This window comes from Uloborus diversus, chromosome 2, assembly GCF_026930045.1.
Source record: "Uloborus diversus isolate 005 chromosome 2, Udiv.v.3.1, whole genome shotgun sequence".
In the NCBI taxonomy this organism is placed as follows: Eukaryota; Metazoa; Arthropoda; class Arachnida; order Araneae; family Uloboridae; genus Uloborus; species Uloborus diversus.
In genome coordinates, this window is record NC_072732.1 from 144,400,958 (window position 1) to 144,418,296 (window position 17,339).

At 32.1% G+C, this 17,339-nt stretch overlaps 1 protein-coding gene across 2 annotated transcripts in view; it reads left to right on the forward strand.

The window, feature by feature from the left end:
• The first annotated feature begins 516 nt into the window (after positions 1-516).
• The window catches only part of LOC129217388 (high mobility group protein 20A-like), a 37,509-nt gene continuing 20,686 nt past the window's right edge, over positions 517-17,339 (forward strand). The window contains exons 1-3 of one of the 2 annotated variants that reach the window (XM_054851683.1): positions 517-640; positions 1,125-1,212; positions 13,577-13,638. In XM_054851683.1, the coding sequence (XP_054707658.1) occupies positions 635-640; positions 1,125-1,212; positions 13,577-13,638 (156 nt within the window). In that variant the 5' untranslated portion in view covers positions 517-634. Of the gene's footprint in view, positions 702-1,124; positions 1,213-13,576; positions 13,639-17,339 lie in introns of both variants that reach the window. The other variant, XM_054851684.1, reaches the window with a different exon arrangement.

Here is a 17,339-nt window from a genome sequence, read left to right on the forward strand (position 1 = left end):
GCATTGGCTTTGATTCGACGATCAGGACCTTTAGAAATTTGAACATCTTTATTTCTGACATCTTATTTGCTCCTGTCCTCATGCTGTACCCGAAAGCAGAACAACATCCGCTCTTTTTACGAAAATTTTGCGCCTTTGAAATTCATGATTAATTTAAAAAATTCAATCAAATTACAGATACGTAAACAGAGCAATTCGTCGTAAGAAGCAATACAAATAAGACTTCCGCCGGAAGTTTTGAGGGACCCCGTGCAGCCCGCCACCTAGTGTTCAAAAGAGTAAGCGTGGCTTGGAATTTGGTGAATTGGGCAAGAATGTCACGTGCTTCAATCAACCATTTTAAATTGCGGTCGACCGATAGATCATATAGCTGTCACGTGACAATCAACCGATAGCTACCGGATAAAACTGCGGTTAGTCACCGGTAGACAAGTCGAGGTCAGCGAACTCAACCATACCGGTTAAACATTTTTCATTTTAGACCACTAGATGGCGCTTAGAATGGATCTTTAACTGCTGTAACAGATGACATTTGTGTTTCCTCCGCGGTTTTCTCCATCTTCACAAACAAACAAAACAGACGCCTGAATTAAAATTTTTGCGAACTCGTGTACTAACTTTTTTCTTTTGCAAGATGAGGGTAAAATCTTTTTGAAAGTTGTATACTTGTCTTGTAATATGCATGCTATAGTTTTGTAAAAGTGAGTTGCGAAACTATTTATTTATTACCCGGCTAAATTAAAATTATAGTTAAAACACCTTTGCTTTAAGCATTGATTCTTCTGAAAATAGTTTTTAATGAATTAAATACATTCTTGTGTGTTGTTTTTAATTTTTCAGTTTTGACTATGAATATAACTTGTTTTGATTGATTTACTAAGCCCTCTGTTTTTCCTAGTTAAAAAAATATATATATAAATTAAATAAATAATAAAATAAAACTGACGAAGTTTCTTGCCTTACAATTATGTCAAAATAGCTTTCCCTAGGTGTGTTTTCCCACAATGTCTAGTTAGTCAAAAGGGAATTGACTCGGAGATTTCGTTATTTATTCGTAAGAATTTTTCAGGAATATGGAATTGATAATTAAGACTTTGAACCTTTAATGCTAATTCATTTTTCAGCATTTAATAATGCAAGGTGAAAATTTGGCTGCTCCTCCAAGTAATAATGGAAGTTCACATACAAACATCAGCGCTCCTTTGCCTTCTGGTAAGATAAATTTTGTTACCTTATAGTTAAGTACTAAAAAAATTAAATAGATGTCATTAGTAGAAGCATAGAGCTGTGCTGTTATATAGCTGCATTTATTTGTAACACAAATATTGATTAAAAATTTAATGATAAGACTGAGAATCCTGATGCATTTTTATTGCTGACAATTAAGTTGAATAACCTTGTTGATTTTCAGGTGAAGAATAAGGGGCAAAAAATCCATCTGGAGAGTTTTCTCTCTCTTCTTTCTTCAAAAACTGGAAGGCAATAGTTTTAGTTTATGCTATACTTAATTTTTTACTTTAGGGTTCCCACTACAGATGCATTTTCGTTTTCTTGTTCAAATAAATAAATAATTAATTAAAAAAAACCTAAGATCCAAGAGACGAAGCAAGCATGGCAATAGTAAACTTTATCTTTTTTTAAATCTTAGCTAAAGTATTTAAATTACTATTAAGTTAAGCAATACTTAGTCATATTCAATTTTTTTGGTTCAATTAGACTTTGTCCCTTGTCTTAAGGATCATTTTTAGTTTTATTTTGTAGTGAGCCATTTTTAAATATATATTGCTTGTCTGACTGTTAGTCTAAAACCAACTTTTAAAGTCTACCAAACTCTCCCCTCATATTTGATGCAATGCACTCAAAGCAGTCCTTCTTAGATCCAGAAAAGACAAGTCAAGGTACAGAAAAACATCTTTTTGTAAATTAAATAGGGTATTTGCCTATATGTATAGAATTTCATCAATACCTACATGGTCCTAAAAACTTAACAATTATCATTGGTACTCAAGCAAAAAGAAACTCTTCCTCAAGTAAAGTGCTGTCCATTCCTTCTAAAAAAACACACCTTCATACAAATTATTGGGGGGAGGGGGGCGAGCTTTATCAAGCCCCATGGAGTCTGCTCTAGTGCATCTGTCCCAAAAGCTTTCCGAAGTTGAATTTCTTAAATTATCTTTGTAGATGCCAAAGAAGATGAATAGGAGATCAGGACCTTCTCAATCTTCTCATTGGCAGCATCTCTATTTTATTTGTTTTTTTAATGAAAATGCTATGGGTGCTCCTGCCCTCTCTCCCTCATAGGTGAATCAGATATATAATAAGTGGTAAAAGATAAAAATAAATCACCTCCTCCTTGAAAAATTTCTGGATCTGCCCTTGTCCCAAAGAGGAGAAAAAGTCCCATAGAACACTCCCCAAAATTTTCAATGAGTCTTCGCCAACCCCCACTCTGACCATACATATGGGCTAGGCTCTTTGGATGATGGGGAGGGATTTTTTTTTTACTTAACAAATTCATATTAAAATCAAACTAATAATTTCTCCTGCTTTTTTCTCTCAAATAAAAATTGATGTTGTGCCATTTTAACAGACTTCAGAAAGGAGGCTATTATCAGTTCATACCGTATGTATGTTTTTTTGTTTTGTTTGTCCACTCACAGTGTCGCACCTAGTGAATCAATTTTGATGATACTTTTTTTTAATGGATAGGGGATGGCTCAACTTAGGTCCGCTTACTTTGTTTGACCACATTTGTTCTTTAAAAAAAGTTACGGGCAGAAAACAGTAAATTTCATGCAATTTCCCTATTAAATGATTCAATTTAAAACCCATTGTTACAAAAGCTTGGTGCCCTACATCAGTAATAGTAATTGTGGTGATAATTTTGAATAAAGAATCATTCCATACAGATGCAACGGATGAGTGCGCTTGACCATTTTTAATTTTTTTGAAACTCATATCCCAAAAAGATGCAAATGAATGATGTTTAAAACCACTTTTATTTTTTCTCTAAACTGGACCTTTGATTTTTTAGAGGTCATCAAAAGTGGTTTTCGCAGTCAAAAATGAGACTATTAGACCTTTGCATTTTGGCCGAAATCTATTTGAAATACATTTATGGCAGTTAATTTTACGCTTTGATGTTAAAGTACATAAGATGATAGTCTTACATGCTGAGTTACGTGGCTGTATTTTAATAATTAAAATAATGGCAACAGGTTAAAGTTCAAGGTCAAATGTAAAAATTTTCCTCATTTCAAAGGGGGATAACTCCCGTAGGGGACGGAAACACAAAATGAAATATGGCTAAAACTAATCACTGGAACCACGTAAATAAGAATATGTACCTGGTACTGTTTGTTTGTTTACCCTTTATAGATTACAGCCCCTCAAAAATCGGAAAAATGACAAAAATAACATTTTTAGATCTCTGTAAACCAAAAGGGAATGGAATTAAAAATAAAATTTCTTGGCCAATTGAATATTCCATTCAAGTACTATATATGTTATATATTGGCAGTTCTCAAAAGGTGGAAGCAAACACAGACTTCGACTTTGAAGCTTCAACACCAAATAACTTTCATTTTAATTAACTCTAAAATTTTTGAGATAAATTATAATGCTGTATAGAGACAAGAATTGACATAAATTATGGAAAAAAAGCTCTTTAAATGCCCTTAAAAAAATATTTTCTTTGCTAAATGGCACAATTTTGGACATATCAAAACGTTAACTGAGCAAATGTACCATTAAAAAATTTTTTTAAATTATTTCCATACGTTTCAAAAAAAAAAAAAAAAAAAAAAAAATTAAAGGTATGAATCTTACACTGAATAATTTTTTGTTAATATTTTACACAAATAACAAAAGTAAAGACAGATTATTTACTTTGTAAACGATTTTAGAAAAAAGTAAGTTTGAAATTTGATGCATGTCCAAAAGTTACAATCTTTACAATGCTATTATTTGAGAACTAAGTATATGATGTTTTCGTTTTAAAGGTATTTATCGAGCCTCATAATCAATTTTTAATTGTTTAAAAGTGTTTTCATAAGCTTTTATGCAGTATCTTAGAAGAAAAATAATTTTTCTTAAACATACATGTGAGATGTCCAAATAACGTTACGATCTTGACGCCGATAATTCTTTCCGTTTATTCATAATTTTTGATGATCTACTGTCTTCTAACCTCAATAAAAAAGGTTATTATGATGTTATCTTCTTTAATCCGTTGGTATTTTGCATAATTAATGCATTACACATTGAACAATGCATAAATTACAGCAGAAACATGGCTGGTTATGATCTTTACGAAAGCCATTTTACGCGAAAATCGCCAAGCAAACCTCCATGGGCAACAACACAGTATACGATAAGCCAAAGGTTACCAGAGGGGAATTCCAGTTTGACAAATGTAGTTAATCATCAGCTGCACCAGTTTTGGCGACTTTATCACCTGCGCAACCATTTTTTTCCCGCCGCTTTTATTATTTTAGATTTTTTTTTTCTCTTCTTTCTTTTGGAAACATAATTTATAACAATCTCCAAATAGAAATAAGAATTTCTTTTTTCAATAATTTGTTTTTAGACATCGTTTTAATTCTTATGACCTTAGAAAAAATATTCATTATTAAAACTGATGTCACTTTTTACGTTCTTTCTTAAAGCATATTTTGTTTATTTTTCCTTTAAAAAAATATATGTCGTATTTATTTGTCTCTTTTTTTATTCCTTATTTGTCCCAATTAGAGACGTACAGAGTAGCACTTTGGCCGAGTACCGAGTACTCGGCCTTTCGCCAACTCGGCCGAGTACCGAGTTACCGAGTACTCGGCCTTTCACTATTCGGCCGAGTTAACGAGTACCAATTATGTTTTAAAAAAAACCACCGACACGCATGTGATGAATTTTGAACTTATTGGAATAGTAGTATAGACCTCTTTGTCCATATAATAGTTTTTAAAACTAAATTCCTGGTGAAATTCAATTACGCATTATTTAAATATATATATATATATATATATATATACAAATACAAATACAAATGTGACGACCAGCAACAGGCACTGGGCCCAGCTAGGCTGGTCCTAGTCAATTAATTAGTCCCCAATGAAGATCAATGGCCCTCTTAAAGCTATCCACCCCCTTGCTCATTACCGCCTCTTCCGGTAAGCTATTCCAAGTGCCCACGACCCTGCTAAAGTAGTAGTTTTTCCTGATTTCCAAGTTAGCCTGAGATTTAAATAGCTTAAAACAATGACCCCTTGTCCTGCTTTCCCCACAAAAATTTAATCCATTTACATCTTTCATATTGATAAATTTAAATAACTGAATCATGTCCCCTCTGACTCTCCTTTGCTCCAGGCTATACATGTTAAGCCTATTAAGTCTGGTATCATAATCTAAATCTGAGAGTCCCCTTACTAATTTAGTTACCCTTCTTTGAACCCTTTCCAATACAAAAATATCTTTCTTCAGATAAGGCGACCAAAACTGAACAGCATACTCCAAATGAGGTCTTACTAATCTCCTATATAAAGGCAGAAGAACTTTCTTAGATTTGTTTGAAATAGATCTATTGATGAACCCAAGCATTTTGTTGGCTTTGTTACTAGCAATACTGCACTGTTGACTAAACTTGAAGTTCTGATTAATAAAGACACCCAGATCCATAACATTTTCTGCCTGATTTATGACTGAACCCTGTAAACGATATCTCATACGCTTATTTCCATGACCTAAGTGTAGCACTTGACATTTCCCTACATTAACTGCCATACCCCATTTATCTGCCCACTTAGTAATATGATCTAAATCCTCTTGCAGCTGTTTTACTTGTTCTTCATTTTCGACAATCCCCATAACTTTTACATCGTCAGCAAAACAATTCATGCTTCCAGAAATATTTTCATTGATGTCATTCATAAATATAATAAACAAAAGAGGCCCTAAAACTGATCCCTGAGGAACCCCACTTAAAACATCACTCCAATTAGAATGATTTCCTCTCACAACTACTCTTTGCTTCCTACCAGTAAGCCAATTTCTGACCCAAAGTAAAGTTTTTCCTCCTATTCCAATGTCAGCTAACTTGCTGAGAAGAGCAACATGCGGTACCTTGTCAAAAGCTTTTTGAAAATCAATATAAACAACATCCACACATTTTTTGTTATCTAAAGCTGAGGTAACCTTGTCGTAGAAATGCAATAAATTAGTAGTACAGGATTTCTAAAACCATACTGCAAACTAGTCAACAGACTATTAGTCTCTAAGAACATCATGATCTTGATTTTGATCAAAGTTTCGAAAATCTTACAAATCACCGAAGTCAAACTTACAGGTCTATAATTCCCAGCAATACCTTTAGACCCCTTCTTGAAGAGTGGCGTTATGTTAGCCAGCTTCCAGTCCTCTGGCACCGTCCCCGAGTTATAAGAAGCATTGAAAATATTCAAAATAACATCCACTAATTCCTCTGCACATTCAACTAAAATTTTTGGATAAATATTATCTGGTCCCGGAGCTTTAGTTGCTTTAATCTTTTTCAAATGAAATAAAACCTCCTACCTGGAAAATACAAAATCCTCAAGCTGTATAATAGCTTGTGTCTTGTTAGTGTCAACTGTTGAGATACAGTTATCGTTAAACACACTGGAAAAAAAGTTATTTAGAACATTTGCAATATCCCTATCGTTTTGGATTAAATTACCATGCTCATCAACCAAAGGCCCAATTTGACTGTTTCGAGCTTTCCCAGAATTAGCGTAAGCAAAAAACCTCTTAGGGTTCCCATCAATGTCATCTGCTAGCCTTTGCTCCAATTCCCTTTTCTGAATCCGTACCAAATACTTAAAATTTCGCCTTGCCTTACCATACTGGAGCCTCTCCGCACTCTGACCAGTTTCTTTAAACTTACGAAAAGTGGCTTGCTTATAATTAAGAGCTTCTTTAGTCTCCCTGGAGAACCACATGGGCCAAATTTTGGTACTAACACCTTTTCTCCTAAATGGAACATAGTCCCCAACTGTTTTAGCAAGTTTATCCTTAAATTCCGTCCACTGCTGATCTACGTCGCTAATTTCCAACCCTGACGAAAAACCTCTTTCAAGCTCTGCCTAAGTGCAACAAAATCGGTGTTCCTGAAATTGGGCACAAACCTAAAATTATCATCTTTGCACACTTCAAATTTAACCCGGAACCTAATGCTGTTATGATCACTATCTCCAATATGCTCCCCTACACTCAACCCCTGAACAAAACTAGCTATGTCACAAAAAACTAGATCCAAAATGGCCTCCTCTCGAGTTCCCTGAGTTACAACTTGATCTAAGAAACAGTCACCAATTACTTTTAAAAATTCCTCTTCTTTGCCATTACCAGGATAAAAATTATTCCAATCAATACCCGGAAAATTGAAATCCCCCATTATGATAACGGATCCCTTACTGGACATGTCACTAATAATACGGTACATCTGTTCATCTTGTCCCTGGTTTGAATTAGGTGGCCTATAAATGTTTCCAAAGCATAGCTTTATGCCCTTACTGCTCATCAACTCCAGCCAAACCATATCAATATCAGTAGGCTTATCATTTATGACCAATTTATTGCAAATAAAATTGTCTCTAACATAAAATAAAACCCCACCACCTCTTTTACCTACTCTATCCTGTCTGAATAAATTATACCCAACAATATGTAATAACTCTGCATCAGATTCGGTAGCCCATGTCTCTGTAATTCCGATAACATCCAACTTCTCATCCATAACTATGCTTTTCAATTCATCCATCTTGTTCCTAATACTGCGAGCATTGGTATAGAAAACTTTAAGCATGCCTAAGTTGCTTTTATTTAACACCCTGAAATTTCCTAAATTACAATTGTTAACATTACTACTCTTGTTTGTCACTTTATTTCCATTTCTAGCAATACCCAAAAACATTTCATTCTCTTGATACCTGGTGCTTGAACCATGCCCCCCATTCCAACTTAGTTTTTTGACTCCGAAGCCCTTAAAATTAATCCACTAACCATTTTGACCCCTGTAGAGCTCAGATGCAGGCCATCCCTAGCAATCCAATCCCGTTTACAGTGACTCCATACATCAATGAACCTGATACTGCGCTTTTCGCAAATTGACTTCAGTAGCAAGTTCATACACCTCGCACGTTGATTTAGCCAGCTCCTATGCACTCCATACCTGGGAAGCAAACCAACCACTTGGACATTCGTCGAAAAGCTGGTTGCTTTATCCAACAGGGATTCCCATTCCCTAGAAAACTCCTCATTTTTACTGTGGCCTACATCATTTGTTCCCACCCACAAAGTAACCATGTCCTCCTTATTCAATACTCCCTTCTTTTCAGCAACCATATTAACGTCTTTTACCCGACCCCCTGGTAAACAACACCTAGCCACCTTACGCTTTACTCTCCCAACTGTGTTACCCACCTCCCTTACCATAGAGTCCCCCAAAATTACACCCTTAGTTTCCCAATCTAACTCCTCATTTGAAACTTCCCCCTGAATCTCTGGAACATTTATACCCTCTACAACTGGCTTACACCCTAATGCTAACTGGGCTTCCAAAACTAGCATCTTAAGTCTTAAGTCTGAGAGTTCAGCACATTTAGTGCAAATATAATCCTCTTCAAAAACAGACTCATTTTCCCCCTTATACAGGCAGAACATATGACATAAATCACAAGAGATCCACCTGTCCCCCTTCCCACTCTTTACCTCTTTCTACTCTCTTTCTCTCTCAACACCCAATTCTACTCAGTGAATATGTTCCAAAAGGCAAAACAGTAAGATAAAAATGCACCATATATATATATATATATATATATATATATATATATATATATATATATATATATATATATATATATATATATATATATATATATATATATATATATATATATATATATATATGTGTGTGTGTGTGTCAAAAATTTTACAAAAAAGTTAGTTTTAAAATTAAAAATAAATAAAGGTATGATTAATCAAGTTGGAATTAAAACAAAATTATTACAATTATTATTATACCAATTTATTACAGTTCTAGTTCGCTAAACGTAAATAATTTTTAAAAGCAAATAAAACAAATGTGCATGAACATTGCAGACACGTGTTTCTGCGTTATAAGGAACGTCTTTTTCAGTGCATAAAATGTGAGCTAAAGAATGTAAAGACATTCAACAAAAAATCTGACTTTTGTCGGATGCCTTTAAATCCACCATATCACATTTTGTGCATCGAAAAAGGAATTCTTTGTAACGCCAAAACACGTGTCTGCAGTGTTCCTGCACTGTGCTTTTAACGTTGTTTTATTTCCTTTTATTTTTTAAGAGCAAAGGTATTTTTATATTTCTCATAACTAATTTTTGTTTGTAGCAAAAATCCATTTTTAATATTAAAATTCTATACTTACCTTTTTTGCACAATTTTTAATAAATAAGTTTTATTAACTTTGGGGACATTAAAATAAGGATTTACTCCATTGAAGCATTTAAAACTTCATTATTCCCAAAATTTAAATTTGACTTGTAAACTTGGATTGTAAATGATTGCAGAATATTATATATGATTGAGCTTTTTATAAATTTTTATATCTGTCTTGGACAACATTCAATTTTTTGCAACTATTCGGTATTGGTAGAGTATCTGACCAAAATTTGGCCGAGTACCGAGTACTCGGTACGTCTCTAGTCCCAATAAATCAAACTACAAGTTTGTATAATTATTTCCATGAAGCTTTTTTCTACCTTTCATCAACTTCTTCAAAATCATTCCAAAACTTTATTATCTGTAAAGAGCAGTATGTATAGCCATTCAAATACTTCATTAATATCCTCTTTATCATTAAATTGCAAAATTCAAAAAGCAGTAAATAAAATTTTCATTGGAAAAGTTAAAAATCAGATTAACAGTTGTCAAAGATGGTGAAACTTACATTATGATGATGTCCAAAATCCGTTACCTACAGGACAACAATGTCCAAAATCTGTTACCTACAGACTGCTAATTTAATTTGCTAATTAACAATTTTTACAATTACCTGCTGTCTTTTCATGTTCATATATTGTGTTCTAGGTATGCATACTATAGAATAAAAGCAAAATTGATATCAAATTCGAAAATTCTTGAAATTGCTCAAAGTTAACTTTTTTGTTCCCACCTTTTGAGAACTGCCCACATATTGTTTTGTGTATTTGGTTTGTGAAAAAGATACAGGTCTTTGAAATTGAGTAATTTGGCTAGTTAATTCACACACACTAAAACAGAAATAAAAAAGTGAAAACTTCATTGAACCTCCTTTAATTACGTATTTTGTGCTTTATATAATAGATTATACTGAAAAAACATAATGTAAGTATAAAAATAAATATTTTAATTTGATAACTTAGAATTTTTTGGACATGAATGAGTAGTTCATACTTGATTGACTGCTTAAATCATTAATTTATAGATTATACTATACTGATAATCTACACACACAAATTTTCAATACATACAATCATACGCTCTGTAGATTAACTTATCTAAATTGCCTTAAACATATGCAAAAGCATTATACATGCAAAATTTAAATTTTAAAAAGTGCTTTTCTTATTTCTCGTTGGAGTGCAGTTTTGAGAAAATGAACTCTCCTGGTAGTTCTATAGTTGTAATGGTGACTTAACTATATGGTGTTTTGCAATGCTTTACCTAGCCACATTCAGAATTTGATACTTTGAAACTGTACCAGGACCAAGACAATGACAGGGGTTCTAAATTTAGTGATTAACCCAACCTATGTAATAACCGTTTTGATAATAATGAGTTTTTTTTTTGGCAGTCTTTTTAGAAACTCATTATTCTTCACTCTTATTGCTAGTCAACAATAATTTTACTGTGATAATATTTAAATAGGGTTGCATAAAGCAGTGATAAGATGTTGTATTGGGAATTTTATTTGCAGAGACAGACATTTCTTGCAGCATTTTTTCAGCTAGTTTAATATACTGAGTGCTCACAAGGATACATGCAATGTTCAGTAGTAAAAATGCAGAAGGTATACATTTTTGAAGGAATTAAAATGTGACTTTTAGTAGTTCTTTGCAAGCTAGTCTTAGTATCAATTCTTTTTATCATACCTCAGATTCCGTTATATTGTCCATTACCATGTAATACTGCATAGAAACGCCATTCAGCTCTCAAAATGATATCCATTTTGTGATTACATAAATTCACAAAGTTCTTTCTATTTTTGTAGTGTGTTTGAGTAAAGTATTTCAGTGCGCTACATACTGTGTGACCACCAGAACTAATGTGTGAGTTCATTTTTTCAAAAGTACACTCAAACAAGAAATGAAAAAGCACATTTTTTTTTTCGATCATGTAGATAATGTTTTTGCATTAGTTTAAGGCAAGTTACATAAGTTAATGTACAGAGAGTATGTTTGTATGTATTGAAAATTTGTGTGTGTAAATTACCAGTATAGTCGATAAATTAACTACTTAAGCTGTCAATCAAGTATGAACTACTCATTCTTGTCCAAATAATTTTAAGTCATCAAATTAAAATAATTATTTTTATGCTTACAATATGTTTTTTTTTGGTATAATATATTATCTAGAGCACAATAAACGCAATTTAAGAAGGTGTAATGAAGTTTTCACACTTTTTATTTGTTTTAGTGTGTGAATTAACTAGCAAACTTACTCAATTTCAAAGACCTGTATCTTTTTTACAAACCAAATACACAAAACAATATATATAACATGTATAGTACTTGAATAGAATATTCAATTGGACAAGAAATTTTATTTTTGATTCCATCCCCTTTTGGTTTACAGGGGTCTAAAAATGTCATTTTTCCGATTTTTTAGGGGCTATAATCTATAAAGGGTAAACAAACACACAGCAACAGTTATTTTTTCTTATTTGCATGGTTCCAATGATTACTTTTTGCCATATTTCATTTTGTGTTTCCGTCTCCTACGCGTATTATACCCCTTTGAAGTGAGTAAGATTTTTACATTTGACCTTGAAATGTAACCTGTTACCATTAGTTTAATTATTAAGTTATAGCCACGTGATGCAGCATGTAAGACTATCATCTTATGCACTGTAGCATCAAAGTGAAAATTAACTGCCATAAATGTATTTCAAATGGATTTGGGCCAAAATGCAAACGTCTAAAAGTCTCATTTTTGACTACGAAAATGACATTTGATGACCTTTAAAAAATCAAGGGTTAAGGTTAGAGAAAAAATAAAAGTGGTTTTAAACATCATTCATATGCATCTTTTTGGGATATGAGTTTCAAGAAAATTAAAAATGGTCGAGCGCATTCATCCGTTGAATCTGTATGGAATGACCCTGAAGGCTTCTCTGAAGCAAACATCAAGTTTCTCCAGTGTCATTGCTTTAGATTGGGGGTATTTATATAGCGACTCTAGGTAAAGCTAACATGGAAGCGAGATAATGCAGTGATTAAAATCTGCTTAGCATTCACAATGCTACCAGGGTAGGTTTGCCTCAACCATAGAAGTATTTTTATCGTTATCATCTATGGTCTGGGCTAAGTAAGGAGACAGTAAGGTAACATATGATCTGGGCTAAGTAAGGAGATAACGGATTGCATCACAAGCAACTTGTATGTTGTGAAATGTAAATCGGTTAGGAAAAACATAATACTTAAATGATTATAATTAAATTAACACACAAATGAATTCTAGGGAGGAACAAAGATAAAATTTTTTAGCTCTTGTTTTTTAGTATGGAGCTTTATGAAAAAACATAAGGTGAAGTGAAACACATTTCACTAAAAAGAATAAAGTAAAAAAAATTTGAAAAAAAAAAAAAAAAAAGAACCCACTTCAAAATTGCTCTAAAAAGGGAAAAATAATTTTATTCTTTAAACACCATTTCGGTGATGCTTTTAAACATAACTTTTGAAGTTGGCACAAAAGCTATTGATAAAATCATTCACAGCCATAACTCAACTACTAATATAAATTTAACCAGACCCACTTTCGTCACTACCGCACACGTTATGCATTGATGACAGCATATGTGAGTAACTATATAAAAGTTTCTTTCCTAACTTTGGATGATTTTCTGAAAAAATATGTGCAAAGCATGGTTACAATGGATTTTAGTTTTTGTTTTTGTGCCAACTTAAAAAATTATGTTTAAAAGTATTGTCAATGGTGTTTAAAGAATAAAATTATTTTTTCCTTTTCAAAGCAGTTTTGAAATCAGTTCTTTTTTTTTTGCAATTTTTTTATTATATTCATTTTATTTGTTTTTATAAAAAAGCTAAGAAGTTGCTGACCAAAAAAAACCCCTCCCATTCTCCCTTTTGGATAAGCTAATGTCTTGGAATAAAAGAAAAAAAAAATCCATAAATTACTTTTTGTTACCAATAAAGTGTATTAAAATAATGTATTAATTGTGAAATTTTTTAAAACTTTTTTTGCCTTTTTCAGTATACAAATCTGTATGCACAATAGTATTGTTTCCAAATTTTGATTATTTATGTTACAAACAGTTACGTATTTATTTATTTTGTTCAATTAGATATCAATCCCACTGAAAGCAATATGTCCATGAATACTGATCAAGATTCCAATATGGTTGAGGTAGGTCATTATTATGATAGATTAAAATTACATTAAAAGTTTTTTACTTTTAGTGTGAACTTTCCAAATTTTGTGTTGCTGTCTACCAACAAATGAATATATAGTTGGACCCCAATTTAGCAAATTCATCAGGACCGAAACTTTTACCTTGTTAAATCGAGGTTATTTGTAATATCAGGATGAGAAAAAAAAAACTTTTAAAAATTGCACTAATTAATATTTGAAAGCCCTGATAAGCAACTGCACAAAAATATCCATAATTAGGAAGTGTACACTTTTTATTTAGTATTGTGCGACTTATTACACACTTTAATTTGAAAATTTGCTTACGCCTTGATACTTGACTCAAAATAGTTCTCATTCGACTTTATGGCGAGAAGAAAATACTGTGTCATTTACAGCCTGCTGCATGAGATATGTTTTTAGTTTCCATTCAATGTAAAGCATTAGAAAAAGTAAGTTTTAATGAGAGTTTCATTATTGCTTTCTGCAACAGATTGGCTATTCATTGGTTGCCCACTCGCCCCTCAAACATCTGATTCCACAAAAAGTCTTTTTCTGCTTCACACAAGATGGATGTATCATTTGGAAAACAATCCAATATTTCCTAACTCATTTTAATAATACAGTAGAAGACCGTTATAACGCACACCTTGGGACCACAGCTTTTGTGTTATACAGGATTTTGCGTTATATAGATCATTTCAAAAATTTTGAAACTAAGATTCAGAATATATCTATATATTAGCACTTCAGAATGAGTTTTATCTGCAATGAATATTAAAGCACCAATACTACAATTAGTTATTCCCAAATAAATATGTTTCACAATCAAAAGAAAGTGAATTATCCTGCACTTCTGCTAGCTTCATGGTTTGCACAACAGCTGCATTTTCAAGAGCCATCTGGTATTTTCTGTTTATTATTATTACTAATTCTAAATTTAAAAGCTTTGAATTAAGATGGAAAGATAGAAAACTTTCAAAATTTAATTTGCCTAACAATTTTTATTTTTGCAAAGCAAAACACAGAGATTTTTTAAGTTTCAAAACCTATTGTTTATTTCTTAAAAGTTGTGCGGTTTTTAGAGAATTGCTTTATATAGGTCGGCGTTATAACGGTCTTGTACTGTAATAAAATTTTTTTAAAAAATCGGCTGTTCTTTAAAAAGGGGTTCATTAAATCAGGGTCCGACTGTATGTTTACATTTGATAAAATAGGTGTTCACAACCCTAATTTCTTTTGCAAATTACCAAGCAGGTTTCTTTTATTTTTGATGCTTACTCCATGCTTATCATTCAGTTTGTTCCCATCAAACAGTTGGTAAAATTAGCCGGCTTCAAGTTCACTAAATGGATGAGGAGGGCGGGAGGGGGGGGGGGGGAGAAATCATTTAATTACGCTCTCAAAAAATAAATTTGTGACTTTGAGTGCAGAAAAGCCAAAACACAATTGGTAATTTGTGCTATGCCAAACCAAACCTAGATGCAGCATTAATGAACTATTTTTTGAAAAAAATATTACAGTGAAGCACCGGTTATACGTTTTTGAAGGGACCGTATGAAAAAAGCGATTAAATGTAAAAAACGTATAATAGGTCTACATTAATGTGTATTAGACTATGCAGGGACCAATTTAAAAAATGTGTAATTGATAAAAATATATAAAAGAGAAACGTATAAACGGTGCTTCACTGTACTTACACTAATTAATGTATTTAGGAATGTAAGCTTCAACAAATTAAAAGAATATATTTATCTCTGTGAGTATACTATTTCAAAAAAGTGACTGCTGATATTAGGGCTGAGTGATGATGCTTTGTGAAACATTGGTGTAGATCTCACATCATCAAACAGGTATAAAATTCTTCTGTAAGCTGAAGCATGAATGCCTCATTGACCATAAACCAAAATACTGATGTAGGGGACATCAGTCCATGTTCTCATTGCCTTTGTAATCTTTATCGCGTTGATCTTGAATTGGCCATGAGCCAAATCCCCATTAAAAGTCAGCCAGGTACTACATGACATGGCCGTAACCAAACTTTTGTTTCGGGGAGGGTTTTACAGACACATTTCTCGTGAAATCTCGTATATTATATTTGCTTTTGTAACAATAACTTATTCAAATCAGGGGATGGTACTTTAAGGGCATTAATATGACCTTATGAACACATATAACCAGGGTTCGCCGATATATATCGGTCGACATATATCATGATATATATCCGATATTTATTTTGAAAATATCATGATATTTTGATATTTATTTTTCCAACTACGGTATTTTCAATATGAAAATTTGATTAATCATTGTTATATTGTTCATTTGTTGTTAAAAATAACCAAGAAGTTATATACTATATTTTTATGATGTATTAATACATCATTAATATAACAAAGTAATATAATATTCCTTTTCATTTTACATTCATAAAATTATTTGTAACAATTTTGATTTATATTGAAAGTTCCTCATTAAGTATTAAACATTGGTCAGGTCTTGCTATGCATCAACTACTGCATATTTTTTTACTTCTGGATAATAAAACTATAAAAGCAGTTAACAGAAGAAAAATGAGTAAAACAGCTGATGCTAAATTAACTCCATTAAAATTGATAAAAATGTAAAATAAATTATGAGGTATAATTATAAAAAAATAATCATAATTTTGAATCGACATGTAGTAATAACAATATAAGAAAAGAAAGTGATTTGAGGATGCATTTACTATTTTGAAGACTTCAGTTTGTGCTGATTGAAAATATCAGATACATATCAAAATATCCGATATAAATCAAAATATCGGGTATTTTCGAACCCTGCATATAACAGGTGACGTATCTATTAAATGTAGATAAAAAAATTATGTAAGCATGCATAACTTCACTCTTATTAACTATTTGATGCCTTTTTAATAACTAGTCTATTTCTTGCACTCGTATTTTTGACACTTAAAAATATGTATTTTAAACTTATAGAGTTGTCACTTTTAAATGTAAAGAATTTTGATGTTTTTTTTTACAGCTTCACTCACGATCTGAAGTATTGTTTTGTAAGAAATGAAGATCACCATAGGCACATTTAGGGCTCACCATACGCAGATTTAGGGCTGAGTTCTTGGGGGGACAGACTTTTTTTTGAGCAAGATTAGTTGTAATTCATACTTACCTGCTCATTTTTGTATGATTTTTTGTAATTTTTAAAAAACTCGTCAGTTTTTACAATTTTATAAAGATTTTTTACAGTTCTACTAATCTGTGTAGGCTTTTAGAGCTTTTTATCAGATTACAGTAATTTTTCCGAAATTTATGATGCCTAAATCATCACGAAACTAGTGATTTTCATCAAATTTCTGCAAATTTTCCCAAAACTTTTGATGACTGAATTATTTATATTTCAATAATGACATTGACTGACTTATTTAGACTCAAATGATAATTGATAATAAGTAAAAACATTCCCTAACAGTGGTGTACATGTGTTTCCTTTTGAAAAAAAAAGGAGATGTGAGGGAGGGTGCAAGATGGCCAAGCTTAGCCCTCCTTCTCCATTTTTTTTTTCTTCATAATTTGAATATTTTGGAGGTGGAGGCAACAGTGCCAGATCTTGAATTTTTCTGAAGTGTGGCAAAGACTTGATACTGTCATCCTATTCATGATTCCTTATAGAGTTTTCTTTCTTACTTTATTTATTTTTAT